Below are 15,000 nucleotides of genomic sequence, written 5' to 3'. Positions count from 1 at the left end.
CGCGTCGTTGCAGCAGTGTCCAATCCTTCACCATCTGTCTCTTGGTCACAGGAGACTTGGAGGACTCTGTTGGAACAGCAGGGGAAAAACTAGATCCCTCTTATACCACGACTAGAGTCTCCAGCCTCGTTCAGGTCAAGGCAGTGTCTAGGACAGGAAGGCTCCATGTTGGACATCAGGGATGAGGTGGGGACTGGGTGAAGTTTTTAAGAGTTTGGAGCAGTGGTTGTAAGGGTAGTGCCTCTGTTGTACTCTATAGTTCCTGGACGGAGTTTGAGAACTACTGAATGTCTTGCGTCAAGTTATAAATAGGTTCCGTTAATAAGGGCGACTGCTGCAGAGCCTGCAGGTCACTGTCCTCGTGGCAGTGTGCCAGGGTGTGAACGACGCAAGAGGTGGCTAACCTCGCTCATATGGATTCTATTTATTCTGACATTTACCCCTATTTGCCCGTATATCTAATGTTATTTACCTGTTTTTTATAAAAAGGGTCGAGCTGTACTTGTGGGTGCCACTCTCTTTGATTGCATTGATAAAATTTTACTTATAACTTTGCTCATAAAGTCTGACCCTACTCCTTCTCCCAGGCTGTTTCACGTATTAATACATCTGTACGGAAATTTTATTTCTAATGAACTTCAAACACCTTTGTCTAATCTCTCTTCGTCTCCTGCGAAAGTCGGTAGTTTCACATTTATCTAGTCTTTTTTAATAGGTTCTCTCACCGAGACTTTTTTTCTTGTTACTCATTTTAAATTGTGTCTGTGTTTCTACTATCATTTTGTGGAGACCAAACAACTGTAGCATACTTCAATCTAGTTCGAATATATATACATACATACACACACACACACACACACACACACACACACACACACACACACACACACACACACACACACACACACACACACACACACACACACACACACACACACACACACACACACACACACACACACACACACACGTATATATATATATATATATGTATATATATATATATATATATATATATACATATATATGTATATATATGTATATATACATATATATATATGTATATATATATATATCTATATATATATATATGTATATATATATATATTTATATATATATGTATGTATATATATATGTATATGTATATACATATATATATGTATATTTATATATATATATATATATATACATATACATACTGTATATATACATGCGTTCTTAAAGTATACAGCTGCAATAGCACTATTTTCTGTAGAATTTCTTTTCTATGTTGCGCACCAATGTACGGTCGTCCGGATGTAAACCTCTTAGTAGGGTAAAGAGGTCAATATCATATTTTCCTGTAGACGTCTTTTGGCCTCAACTGGTCATCTTCAGGTGTTAACTGACCGAATGGTTGACGGAGAAGGACTTATTTGGCATGCTGCTGATATATATCAGTGTTGGGGCGGAGAGCTGAAACGTCCGCCCACCAATCAGTGCACGGGAAGCGCTCGCTGTCTTCTGGTTGGTAGCGATGTTTCAGGCTGCTGCTGGATATTGATAGCGGGTTTTTGATTGTAAATAAGCACCGCTTTTTTCATTGTGCGAGCCCATGCTCATACAAGTAATGTCTTCTTATGGCGCCGTCCTGCAGAGGTGCTGAAATCCTCTTTGACAGTGTTGTAGTGGTGACGCCGATGTACCGAGAATTTAGGTGTCTGCAGTCACCACTGGAACATGTGTGTTGGTACACGACGTTCACCTCTTGCATTTTACTTATCTTAGTGAGGCAGCTGTTTTTTATGACTAAGTTGGATGTCTTTCTTGTCTTGTAATAAATGACGAGGTTGATTTTTAAAGCCGAGTCTGTGGGTTTGACCTTCTTATAAATTATATATTTTGAGGGCTTTTTCGTCATCCTTATAGGCTGAAGACATAGTACAACCAGCTACACCAAACATAAAACTTTTCTACAGTAGTATTATGTCTTCAGCCTACAAGGATGACGAAAAAGCCCTAAAATAGATGGCCAGTTAAGGCCGAAAGACATCTAGAGGAAAATATAACATGGATTTCAGTACCCTACTACGAGATCTACATCCAGACGACTTCACATTGGAATACTGGTATTGCAGCTGTAGACTTTATCAACGCATGCATTATCAATGGCCTACTTCCAATACATACATACATACACACACACACACATATATATAAATATATATATATATATATATGTATACACACACACACACACACACACACACATATATATATATATATATGTATATATATATATATTGTTATAGCCAACCGTGAATCAAACCATTTTCAAATCGCCCGCCTACTGCTTACGGCTTCGAATATGACTCGTGGGCAGCATACGTTGTATCAACGTATGAGTTCGAACCTTGCCATGAAACAATTGGCCCGCCTTCCTCGGGTATAAAAAAAGCATCCCCGGCTGTCCACCGTCTCTCTCACACACACCCCTAGGCCTCGTGCATTTCTCGCTGTCAATTGGTGCCTTGCTGTTCTGTTCGCAAGTATAGTATTAATCATTCTTGGACTTATATATCTTTATTTTGTGTGCTTTTTCTATGTATTGAACTTATGCTATTTCTCTTGTATGTATTTATTGATGTTATTCCTCAGAATACTGTGAGTGTATGTTCGTAAATGTTAATCAGTAAAACTTATTTTTTTTTCTTTATGTGTAAATATAGTTAATTGAGTTTCGTGCAGTCGTCTATCTTACCTCAACCATAATCTTTATAATTCTTACTTACATTCAGTCTCAAATAGAGCTTTTCCTTGGAAAGTATTTTTATCTATCTAAATTACCTGTACGTTCCACGTTATCGTTGTGGGCTTGCTTCCCAACTGGAACTCGACTTACCCCTAGATTCGACTAAAGTTCCTCTCATTACGTTAACTCAGGCCAAACCAAGCAAGCAACCCATGATAATATATATATATATATATATATATATATATATATATATATATATATATATGTATATATGTATATATATATGTATGTATATATGTTCATATATATATATGTATGTATATATATATGAATATGTATATACATATATGTATGTGTGTACATATATATATATGTACGTATTATACACACACTTATATACATATATATATATATATATATATATATATATATATATATATATATATATATATATGTATATTGTCACCGCTGTATAACTGGTTGTCAATCTTATGTTGTCAATGTAATGTGTCTTGTGACAGCCTCTAAATACGAAAGGTCTAATTTTCTTTTTTCCTTTCCATATTTGTAATTGCATCATTTCCAATTCTATAATTTAGTGAAAGACTTTATATACTTTTGCCCAGTACATTTTTTTTTCATCAACTCTACCTTTCCATTTCTGGTTTTATTTATTTATATCATCTCTATGTGCCTGTAACAATTTACAATAAATTTTTCACTCTTTTAATAGCCTTAGCATCACTTACACTTACACTCCCTTGCTAGTCCCCTTAGTCTCTCCAGTCAAGCTCCCATGCAGCGACCCTCCCCATTTCAAATAACTCAACGGGTTTGGTCGACTTGTCTCAACCGTGTATTCTGTCGGTTTTCTCTTCCATAGCGGTCTATCTCTTGTGGAGAGAAAATTGTAACTGGGATCAGCATCAAGGAAACGTATCACATATCCTTAATGCCGGAGTTGACGTGTACGAATTATGCTGTTGACAGGCCTAGACTGAGTCTCACAGTACAGTGTATAATTTGATACATAATCATTCATGCGATATTCCATGATTATCCGAAAGCACTTGGTAATCCTCTGCCTTTATTTTTAGGAAATGTGCCCCGTGGGGCTACAAGGAGAAGGATGCCTGGTCCCAATCCCCGTCCCTTTCTTCTCGCCTCTTACGATCCAAGTGGGAACACTCGGTGGCAGCATTCTTTTCCCCCACCACAGGGGATTCCCCACCACAGAAAAAGAATACTCAGAGAAGTGGTACAGGACAGCAACAAGGGGTTGGGGGACAGCATAACGGAGGGACAGTCGTAGTATAAAAGCGTCATCATTTCTCTATGAACAGAGTTTTTCTCTATCATAGACAAAATGATGTGTGGCTCTGATCCGTAGGGGCGCCCCATATAGACCCTAAAGTATCGACTACATACTACTTTGCCGCAATAGCAAGCAGCCAATACCCAAGACGGCAGAAGGGATTTCTCCCCGTCTTCTCCTTTATATGGGGGGACGGAGAGAGGGGGTCGCCGATTTAATGAAGCGGCCTTGCTGTGGATATGCTATGTCTTGCGACACTGCTTCTTACCCAGGGCAGTGGACAAGGTGCAGGGATGACCCGTCATCCAGGAGGTGCTAAGATGAGAGGGAGGGTGGAGGGGTGTGGAGTGTTTTCGGGGATGAAAAGGGTGGGAATGATTTTATGCCTTTTCCTTTTTGGCTACCTCCCTAGTAAGGGGGAAAAAGCCTTGGTATATGTATGTATGTACTTGGTAATCCAGACGCATCTTCAAGTCAGCATCCAATGTCCATGTCTTGCACTCAAACAGGACAAGAAGCACAAATGTTTTGAAGTTTAGATCTTACTTTTCCTGTATATTGGTAAACAACGCCATATATTCTAGTTGAGTATGCCCATAATACCACAGGAAATGTCAAACCTTGGAAGTACTGTACATTCTAACATTACCCACCTTGTTATGTTACCAAGACATACAAAACTCTACAAGGCCTCGGTGTCCTTGTGACATGGATGGACAGACTGAACATTTTCATCTAGTAAACTCCAAACTCCTGGACCTACGTCTTGGTTAAGAAGACCTGCACTCTAAGCGGCTTAGCCTCCCTGTGGGATGCTTCGAGGGCTACAACCAGGGCCTCAAATGACTCTACAACAAGGAAAACATCATTAGAAAACACAAAATGTCGATGACCTTAGTGTTGTCAACAGATGGTCCGCAACGACATTGATCGACAACTCTGTCCAATACCAAGTCTATGGAGGTGTTAAAATGTGTTGGGGCGAGGACACGTCCTTGCCCTACTCCTGAATTAAGAGGAAAGAAGGTGGAGACGTTCTTTTCTATACCTTATAGCTCTCTCTGTTCCAGAGTATAAGTTAAACATCATGTCACTAATTCTCATAGGAATCCCACGGATTTTCGAAAAATCTATAAACACCCCACTATGCAAAGATTCAAGCGCTTTCTTGCGATGAACATGAGATGCAAGGAACCCTTGTTGAAACTTAAATTGGCGCTCCACAAGATTACAGAATGGAAAGATATGTTTCAATTTTTCTTAAACTAATGATGTATTGAAACACAGATAATTTTGTAAAATTTTAATAATGCATCATTTACAAACACAAAAAATATGCAGACAACAAATCCTTTACAGGCATCACAATAATAATAATAAAAAAAAGAATACCGTAGAACATTTTCCTTTTTAGTGTAAACACTATCATTTCCAAATGTAACCAGAACTCTAAAAAAAAAAAAAAAAAAAAAAAAAAAAAATTAAAGGGAGTACACCAATGACGTTTGGAAGTATTTTTGATAATGGTTCCTGTTCCAATTCTTCATGCAGGACTTTAGGTCCCCATCGACGCAGAGGGCCTGATTTCCATTTCCACCTTGCGGAGAGAGTAGCGCTGTCCTCTAAAATCATGCCATGACACACCATCTGAATCCGACTCGATGGGTCCCTTCAGGTACTTGCCGTTGAGGTTTGACCAGTGGCAGCTCTTGTACCACCACGCTCCCTTATAGCTAAAGGAAGGGAATGGTTATCAAAATGCATATACTCAGGATGGAGCAATGATTTAATGTCGGTATCATGCTACAACAATAACAATGATATGAATATGGAATAATATAACAATGTAGTATTCCACGAACATAACCTCAAAAAAGTATATTCATTCAAGTTACATAAACATGTAAGAATACGCACATAAATAAAGGTACAAAATATGAATAAGTAAATATCGCGGAAGCAGTTCATGAAGGCGATACAATTTTACGCTACATAATAAGAGCTTGCTTGGAAGAGATTTCCGTGGGTGTGATTTGGTATAGGAAAGGACTGAAATTTATATTTATGTGTGTGCATATATGTATGTGTTTGGAGGTATCTTACATGATAGCACAGTTTTTTAGGTATTCGTCGTTATCATTGTCGTGGGTCGAAAACCTGTTACCACAAGGATATGAGAAACTGTCCCCAGCATCTCCAGTGTATCTATTACAAGGAAGCGGGAGAGAGGAGGAAGAAAACGGTTATATAGAAAAGACAACATTTAATGCATTGCTCCAAGGCCTTAGACTCAGCAATAATAAGCTTTCTTTTTATCACCACGGTGCATTACCTTCCACGGTTCATGACTTATTCGGAGTCCGAGTCCTTGACGTAAAAGAAACCGTACTTGGCCCACCACGTGGCGTTGTCGAAGTCGGACAGATGAGTGCGGAGCTCCTGGAGGCTGTGCGACGTCAGGTGGTGAATGCTTTTTGAGACCGAGCCAATGCTCACCCTCTAGATCCCTGAAGCCCTTCTCATACTCTATCCAGGTACGATAAAAATCCTCATAAGGAGGAAGATCGTCGCGTCTTTGAACCACGGTCCATCCTCCACCGTCTGTCTCCTGGTCACAAAAGACTTGGAGGACTCAGTAAGGAAAGCAGGGGAAATGGTAGATCCTATTAACACCACGGCCGGAGTCCCCTGCCTCTTCAGGTCGAGGCAATGTCGAGGAAGGGAAGATTCCGTCTTTGGGGTCAGGGATTTAGATGGGAACTGGGTGAGGTTTTGTAGTGTGTGGAGCAGCGCTTACAAGGGCAGTGACTCTGCTGTGTTCTGTAGTTCTCGGACCGAGGTTGATAGCTGCTGGATGTCCAGCGTCATGTTGTGAATAGCCAGTGCAAACAAGGACGACTGCTGCAGTGCCTGCGGGTTGCTGTCCTCATAGCACTGTGCCAGGACGCGACTGATGCATGAAGGTCCGAAACCCGCCAACTCCAGAAGCGAAGAGACAGAGTCCGTCGATAGCTTGTGCCCGCCACAAGGAACAACGGTGATCGAAATATAGAACAAGACCACTAACAGCTGGAGCTCGACTGTCTTTGCGTGCATCTTGTTTTCGTGTATAAGGAGAATCTGTAAAATGGCGCTGCCTTTGCAGATATCATGTAGGTGCTCTGTTGTCCCACGGCCCTATGAACTCCCTGTCAACGGACGCTTCAATGTATTGTGTGTTTGACCAGGATTCCACCTTTCACCATGTCACGAGTTTGGAACACCGTATCATTTGTTGGAGCGAGTAACTTAACTGATCTTTTTTCACATCTATACCTCCTATATTTTGTTATAAAACAAATACCTAAAATAGCCAACATTTCAATGGAAAAAAGTATTGCAATTTCTGTCGTTTATTACTCTCGGTCCTCTTAACAGGCATGACTAAGGCGAGATAGCCACAAGGTAGAATTCATTATTTCTTTTTCATTGCTCACTCATATGACCACAGTGTTTTCCTGACTCATTAATGAGAATTTAGTGCCAATAACTTTGTTCAAATATGTTTTTCCATGAATCTGCTCTTTTATGTAATTCGGTATGCCTGTGCTTCTCTAAAAATGTATACTTTGTAACAATGTACAAAATATAAGCTATGGTCTTTGGTGTTCCTTCTCTTTAATTTCGTCGGTTAAAGTTACTTTTAATAATTCATATATCTTTTTCGCCAACCTTAATCAAAATACGTATATGCAAAGAGACAGAGGCATTTTTTCTCGAGAAGTGAAAATAAGATGAAATGACTTGAGATGACAGAATGTCATATATAAGTGAATTCATAAAGTGAGTAAAAAGTTGTGTTTTAGAACAAACAAGGGAGCGAGTGGTAAAAAAGACTGCGGATGTGCATCTACCCACTAAGCAGGAGAGGAGTGGAATTCTAAACATCTTATTAGGCACGGCCATTTATCCATCTACCCACTATCTAGATATATATACATTATAATACATATACAGTATAATTGTATATATATATATATATACATATATTTATGTATATTTATATATATATATATATATATATTGAAATAAACTCTCCAAATGTCTAAACAAAAGACACACACACACACACACACACACACACACACACACACACACACACACACACACACACACACACACACACACACACACACACACACACACACACACACACACACATATATATATATATATATATATATATATATATATATATATATATATATATATATACATATGTGTGTGTGTGTGTGTGTGTGTGTGTGTGTGTGTGTGTGTGTGTGTGTGTGTGTGTGTGTGTGTGTGTGTGTGTGTGTGTGTGTGTGTGCGAATGTACTTATTTACACATATATACATATATGTGTGTATACACACACACACACACATATATATATTTGTATATATATACATATATATATATATATATACATATTTATATATATATATATATATATATATATATATATATATATATATATATATTATATATATATATATATATAGGGGGAGGAATGCCACTAAGTGTAAAAGGTGTCAAAAAGCGGGATGGGGACAGGCCTCGTCATTCTGCTTCTTGTAGCCCCATAGGCGACCTTCCTAAAAATCAAAGGCATATGAGGGTCTGGGAGGAGTTTTCCGACTAATTTCCTAAGGTTTGGGTTTTTAATGTGCGTGAATGTGGTACAGATGAAAGTAAAAGGGAAGAGTTGGGCAATATTTGTGTGGAAAGAAAGATGAATGTGTTTGTACTGTGTGAAACTAAGTTGAAAGGGAGGGGTGAGTTTGAGTTTGGAAGGGTATCAAGAGTGAAGAGAGGGCGAGGGAAAGAAAGGGTGGCTATATTACTGGGTGAAGAGACAAGTAAGCGTGTGGTTGAGTGGAAGGAGAATTTTTCAAGGTTAATGTGGATGAAGGTGAAACTGGGAAGAGAGATATGGGTCTATATGAGTGAATATCGGCCTGGGAGTGAGAAGAATATAGAGGAAAGGAAGGCTTTTTGGATAGATTGAAATAAGTGCATGGAGGATTTAGTAATAAATGTCAATGTAGTGATATTGGAATATCTCAATGTTACGGCAGAATACGAATCAATAGACGGAATGGTTGAGAAGTGTGAAGTGCCAGGTGGTGATTTGTCTAGGGAGTTGATGATAGCAAACATAGTGTTAAGGAAGAAAGTCAAGCGTAAGTGCAGATGGGAGAGGGTGGTGGATTAGAGGGATGGTTGATATGGCTTTAATGGAGTATATATTAGTAACCAGGAGAATAGTAGGAAGAATTTTGGGTGTACATGTCCTTAGGAGAGAGAGTGGGGGAATATCAGATAATTTTTTGGTGGAAGGTAAGTTGAGAGTGGAAGATAAATGGAGAAAGGGGAAAAGGACAGAGGGTAGGGAGGTGCTTGAAATAAACTGGTTGAGTGAGAATGAGGAAATTGGAGGAGAAATAAGAATATATGAGGTGAAAGCAATTATCAAAATGATGAGAGCAGCTAAGGCACCTGGGTTAAGTATGTGTCATGTGGAGTTTCTAAAACAGGGAGGTACAGTGATGATGGACTGGTCGGTGAGGTTGTTTAATGTTTGTTTAAAAGAGGGTAGAGTGTCAAAGGACTGGAGGAGTGCCTGTATATTTTCACTTTACAGGGGAAAACGGGACAAATTGGTTATTTCATCTCCATGGTTACTTGCCTATATCTTCCTACATCCGAGCAAGGATTAACTATACTTGACACAACTGTCCCAACGAAGATGTAGATACTTCTCTGAAATCACAGAAAGAATCTGAACAGTAAACTATTGACATTCATCACAAGGAAAGTAAAACCAACTCGGCAGCAGGAATCACATCAAGAGTTTATTTCTCAGTGATTAATTGATTATTTTCAAGTTATCTGTCGGACACTTCTCTCGATCTTTTCACAGAGAACACATCACGGAACAATACAGACATTTTTTGATCATGTGACCTATTCCGTTTCTTCATGCGGGACATCATGGCTTCAGCGACGCACAGGGCCTAATTTTCATTTCCACGCTGCGCAGGGAGTAGTGATGTCCCCTCCAAGAAAACCACGCCACTCCGTCTGCGTAAGACTCAGTCGGCCCCTTCAGGTACTTGCCGTTCAGGTTTGAAGCATGGCATTCGTTATACCACCATGCGCCCTTAAAACTAAAAGGAGTAGGTGCTAATCAAAATATAGATTTTTTCCTCAGGATAGAGTCAGGTTTACATGTACATGTTGTCACGTGAACATCAGTGACTTTGTATGGCTATAAAAAAAAGGAAGAATCTTAGAAAACAACCACAACAAATAAGATGTGAATAAATGCATAGGCATATGATTGTATGTGTATATGTGTGTATGTGTATGTGTGTGTGTGTGTGTTTGTGTGTCTGTGTGTGTGTGTGTGTGTGTGTGTGTGTGTGTGTGTGTGTGTGTGTGTGTGTGTGTGTGTGTGTGTGTGTGTGTGTGTGTGTGTGTGTGTGTGTGTGTGTGTGTGTGTGTGTGTGCTTGTGCGTGTGAGTGTGTGTGTGTGTGTGTGTGTGTGTGTGTGTGTGTGTGTGTGTGTGTGTGTGTGTGTGTGTGTGTGTGTGTGTGTGTGTGTGTGTGTGTGTGTGTGTGTGTGCATGTGTCAGCGTGTGTGTGTGTGTGTGTGTGTGTGTGTGTGTGTGTGTGTGTGTGTGTGTGTGTGTGTGTGTGTGTGTGTGTGTGTGTGTGTGTGTGTGTGTGTGTGTGTGTGTGTGTGTGTGTGTGTGCTTGTGCGTGTGTGTGTACGTGCTGTATGTGTTTGTTAAAGGTGTCATACCTGCTGGCACAATTCCCTTCAGACAAGTCATTGTCGTTATCATGAGTCGTAAACTTATTTCCAGAATGACTTGATAAACTGTCTCCAGCATCACCAGTGTATCTGTAATAAGAAAAATTGAAAGAGGATGGAAACAGAGGTTATATACAAAGAAAAAGAATAATGAGTCCATTGCACCAAGGCTTTATTCTTACTAATACTAAACTTTTCATCATAAGTCTGTTACCTTCCGCAGTTCATGACGTATTTAGAGTCCGGGTCCCGGACGTGGAAGAAACCGTACTTGGCCCAACGTGTGGCGTTCTCAAAGTCGGACAGGTCGATGCGGAGCTCCTGGAGGCTGTGCGATGTCAGGTGGTGAATGTTTTCGAGGCCGAGCCAGTGCTCACCCTCCAAGTCCCCGAATCCTTTCTCGTACTCAATCCAGGTACGATAAAAGTCCTGGTGAGGAGGAAGGTCGTCGCGTCTTTGAATCACGGTCCATCCTCCATCATCTGTCTCCTGGTCACAAAAGACTTGCTGGACCCAGTTGGGACAGCAGGGGAAAGGATATATCCTTCTGACACCACGACCGGAGTCCCCTGCCTCTTTTAGGTCGAGGCAGTGACGAGGACGGGATGACTCCGTCTTGGGCGTTACGGCTTGGGGTGGGGACATGGTGAGGTTTTGGAGGGCGTGAAGCAATACTTGCAAAGGCAGTGCTTCTGCTGTGCTTTGCAGTTCCTGGACCGAGATGGAGAGCTGCTGGATGTCCAGCGTCATGTTGCGAATGGCTAATGCAAACAAGGGCGACTCCTGCAGTGCCTGCGGGTTGCTGTCCTCGTGGCACTGTGCCAGGGCGCGACTGACGCACGAGGGAGTAAACCCCGCCAACTCCAGAAAGGAAGAGACGGAGGCCGTCGATAGCTTCTGACCGCCACAATGAACTACGGCAGTTGAAATACAGACCAACACCGCTAACAGCTGAAGCTTGCCTGTCTTTGCGTGCATCTTCTCTTCGTGTGTACAGAGCAGCTGTCAGATGGCGCTGCCTCTGCTGATGTCGATACTTGTGTTCTGTGGTCGCACGGCCCTATGAACTCCCAGTCAACGGATGCTCCAATATATTGTGTGCTTGACCAGGATTCCACCTTCCGCCATGTCACGAGTTCTGAACCCGTCTTCTTTTGAGGAATTTGTTGGACCGAATAAAGTAATTGAAAAAAATGTCACATATATATCTCCTATATTTCCTCATAAAATAAATACCTAGAAACGCGACCATTTCAATGAAGAAACTGTTACAAATGCTGTCGCTGGCAACTCGGTCTTCTTAACAGATATAGCTATGGCGAAACAGCTGCAAGGTCAAATTCATAAGCTTCATATCATTGTCCACTTACATCACTACATTTTTTTTTCCAACAGACTCCTGTTGGATATTTTATGCCTCTAACTATCTTAACTCCTGTTTCACCGTGGATCTGCATGTTTATGCATATCGATATGATTACATATCCCTAACTGTATATATCTTATTTCAGTATATAGTGCAAAATCTATAGAATTAGATTCCCTTCTCTTTCCTACCACAGCTTAAATTTACATTGAATTAATCTTATATGTTTTTCCAATGTTCATCAAGATATGTATATGCAAGCTGAATATATATATATATATATATATATATATATACACATATATATATACATATATATATATATACATATATACATATATGTATATATTATATACACATGTATATATATAATATATATACATATATATGTTTATGTATATAGATATAGATTTATATATATGTATATACATATATATATACATGTATGTGTATGAATAAATATTAATCTAGGTAAATATATATATATATATATATATATGCATATATATATATATATATATATACATATATATATATACATATAATGGTAGTCCATCGATGACAACGATGATAGCATTTTCTCAGGTTTTCTGGCGGGGAGGTTCGTCAACGCCTGTTATGGGTTTGGAGGTGGCTTATTAAGCCAATTCTCGAATGGCAGACGCGGGGGTAGTGGGGGCAGGGGAAATGTTCATTGCTTGGAGGCTGTGATGACGTGGCTTTGCGCCTCGCTCTTGCCTTCCTGGGGCTCTCCCTGCGTTGGTCCTCAAAAAGGGTCTGGGCCTGCAGGGTGATGGAACGCCACTGATGTCTGTCCAATGCTTCGGTTTCAAGCTTATTTGGTGGAATGTTAGTATGGGTGAGGTGTGTCTTTACGCAGTCTTTAAAGCACTTGCGTCCTCTTTCTGTGTTTTTCTTGCCTTAGCTAAGTTCTCCATACCAGTTGTCTGGAGAGGCGGTGATCATCCACTCGAATGACATGTCCCACCCATCGGAGCTGACTTTTGAGGATCATAGCCTTGATGCTGGTCATCTCTGCATGGTCAAGCACTTCCAGGTTTGTGACTCGGTTTTGCCATTTGATATTTAGAATGGATCTTAAGCTGCGCATGTGAAAGCGCTCTAGCTGTTTCAGGTGTTGTCTATACAGGGTCCATGACTCACAGCCATAAAGAAGGCTGGTAAGGACCACAGCCCTGTACACTTTCAATTTGGTAGAAAGTCTGACGTTTCGCTGGTTCATGACTCGTGTTCTGAGTCGGCCAAGTGCTTGGCTGACTTTGTAAATTCTGGCGCTGATTTCTTTGTCCAGGCTGCCGTCATTGCTAAGGATGCTGCCGAGATATTTGAACTCCTTCGCTTTTTTAAGTTGAGTTCACTCGATGGAAATGGACGGAGGCTGGGAGGTAGAGGTGGATGCTGGTTGGAAAAGCGCCTCTGTCTTTCCAAGGTCAAAGAGGCGGGCAGCCTCAGCAAACTTATCGACGATTAGCTGTAGATCAGATTCCTTGTGGGCCATGAAGGCACAGTCATCAGCAAAAAGTGCCCCAAGAATGAGTTTCTCAGTGGTCTTAGTCTTTGCTTTCAGTCGACGAAGATTGAACACAGAACCTTCAGATCTGAATCGTAGATATACCCCAAGGTCCAGGTCCCTCAAAGCATGGTTGAGCACACAGGTGAAGAACAGACTAAAGAGGATCGGGACCAGGACGCATCGCTGTTTGACGCCATTGCTGATGTTGAAGGGCTCCGACACCTCTCCGCCTGACAGCATCTGCCCGGTCATGTCGTCATGGAATTGTCTAATAAGAGTGACAAATTTGTCTAGGCATCCGAGCTTGGACAGAATTACCCAGAGGGACTCCCTGTTCACTTTGTCGAATGCCTTGGTGTGGTCAATAAAGACTGCGTACAGGTCCATATTTTATTCAATGCATTTCTCTTGCACTTGGCGCATAGCAAAGATCATTTCAGCCGCACTGCGGTTTGGTCGAAATCCGCATTGTGCTTCTGGCAGGTTGTCTTCAGAGACATGGATAATGAGACGGTTCATCATGACTCTTGCTGCCCTTGTTCTTGAAGAGAAAGATGAAGGTGGCATTTCTGAGTTCTTTGGGTATCTCTTCACCTTCCCAGATGTTGGTGAGGAGGGAGAAGATGCATTCCAGGGCAACGGGTCCACCTGACTTGAAGATTTCAGCTGGGATCCCATCTATGCCAGGGGCCTTGCCTGAGTTGGTCTGGCTGATGGCCTTCATAACTTCTTCCATTGTAGGTGGAAGGTCGAGGCAGTGGACTGTGGGTTTTTGGGTAATGAGGTCGAGGGCATGAGATTCTACTGTTGATGGCCGCCTAAGCAGAATGCAGAAATGCTCCCTCCATCGCGCGTTGATGCTTCTCTTCTCTTTCAGCAGGGTGGAGCCGTCTGCTGTCAAGAGCGGAGCGGTACACAGCTTCATGGGTCCATAGACCTCCTTTATGGCACTGTATAACATCTTGGAGTTCTGGGTGTCAGCGTATCTCTGGACCTCCTCTACCTTGTCCTCCCACCACTTATCCGGCATCTTTCGAAGCGTTGTCTGGGCCTGTCTCTGGAGTTGCTTAAAGCGATCATACTTGGAGGTGGAGGAAGGGTCGTTCTGCCATTCAATAAAGGCCTTCTGTTTGTTGTCGAGGAGTGACTTTATAGTCTCATCATTCTCATCAAACCAGTCTTGATAGATTCTCTTCCTGGGGCCAATG

At 41.2% G+C, this 15,000-nt stretch overlaps 2 protein-coding genes across 2 annotated transcripts in view; one reads left to right on the top strand and one right to left on the bottom strand.

Moving 5' to 3' along the window:
* The window catches only part of LOC143038479 (ficolin-2-like), a 224,632-nt gene that overhangs the window by 27,886 nt on the left and 181,746 nt on the right, over positions 1–15,000 (top strand). The window lies entirely within an intron of this gene.
* On the bottom strand, positions 9,908–12,023 carry LOC143038470 (microfibril-associated glycoprotein 4-like). Its single transcript, XM_076207702.1, has 3 exons — positions 11,107–12,023; positions 10,881–10,982; positions 9,908–10,242 (listed from the first exon to the last, which is right to left on the bottom strand). The coding sequence occupies exons 1-3, from the start codon at positions 11,868–11,870 to the stop codon at positions 10,065–10,067; spliced, it is 1,044 nt and encodes a 347-aa protein (XP_076063817.1). The 5' UTR covers positions 11,871–12,023; the 3' UTR covers positions 9,908–10,064.

Source organism: Oratosquilla oratoria, chromosome 24 (assembly GCF_046742065.1).
Source record: "Oratosquilla oratoria isolate Oo_2021 chromosome 24, ASM4674206v1, whole genome shotgun sequence".
Lineage (NCBI taxonomy): Eukaryota > Metazoa > Arthropoda > Malacostraca > Stomatopoda > Squillidae > Oratosquilla > Oratosquilla oratoria.
The sequence above is the reverse complement of the archived record's forward strand: the minus strand, read 5'-3'. Positions and strand labels throughout refer to the sequence as shown.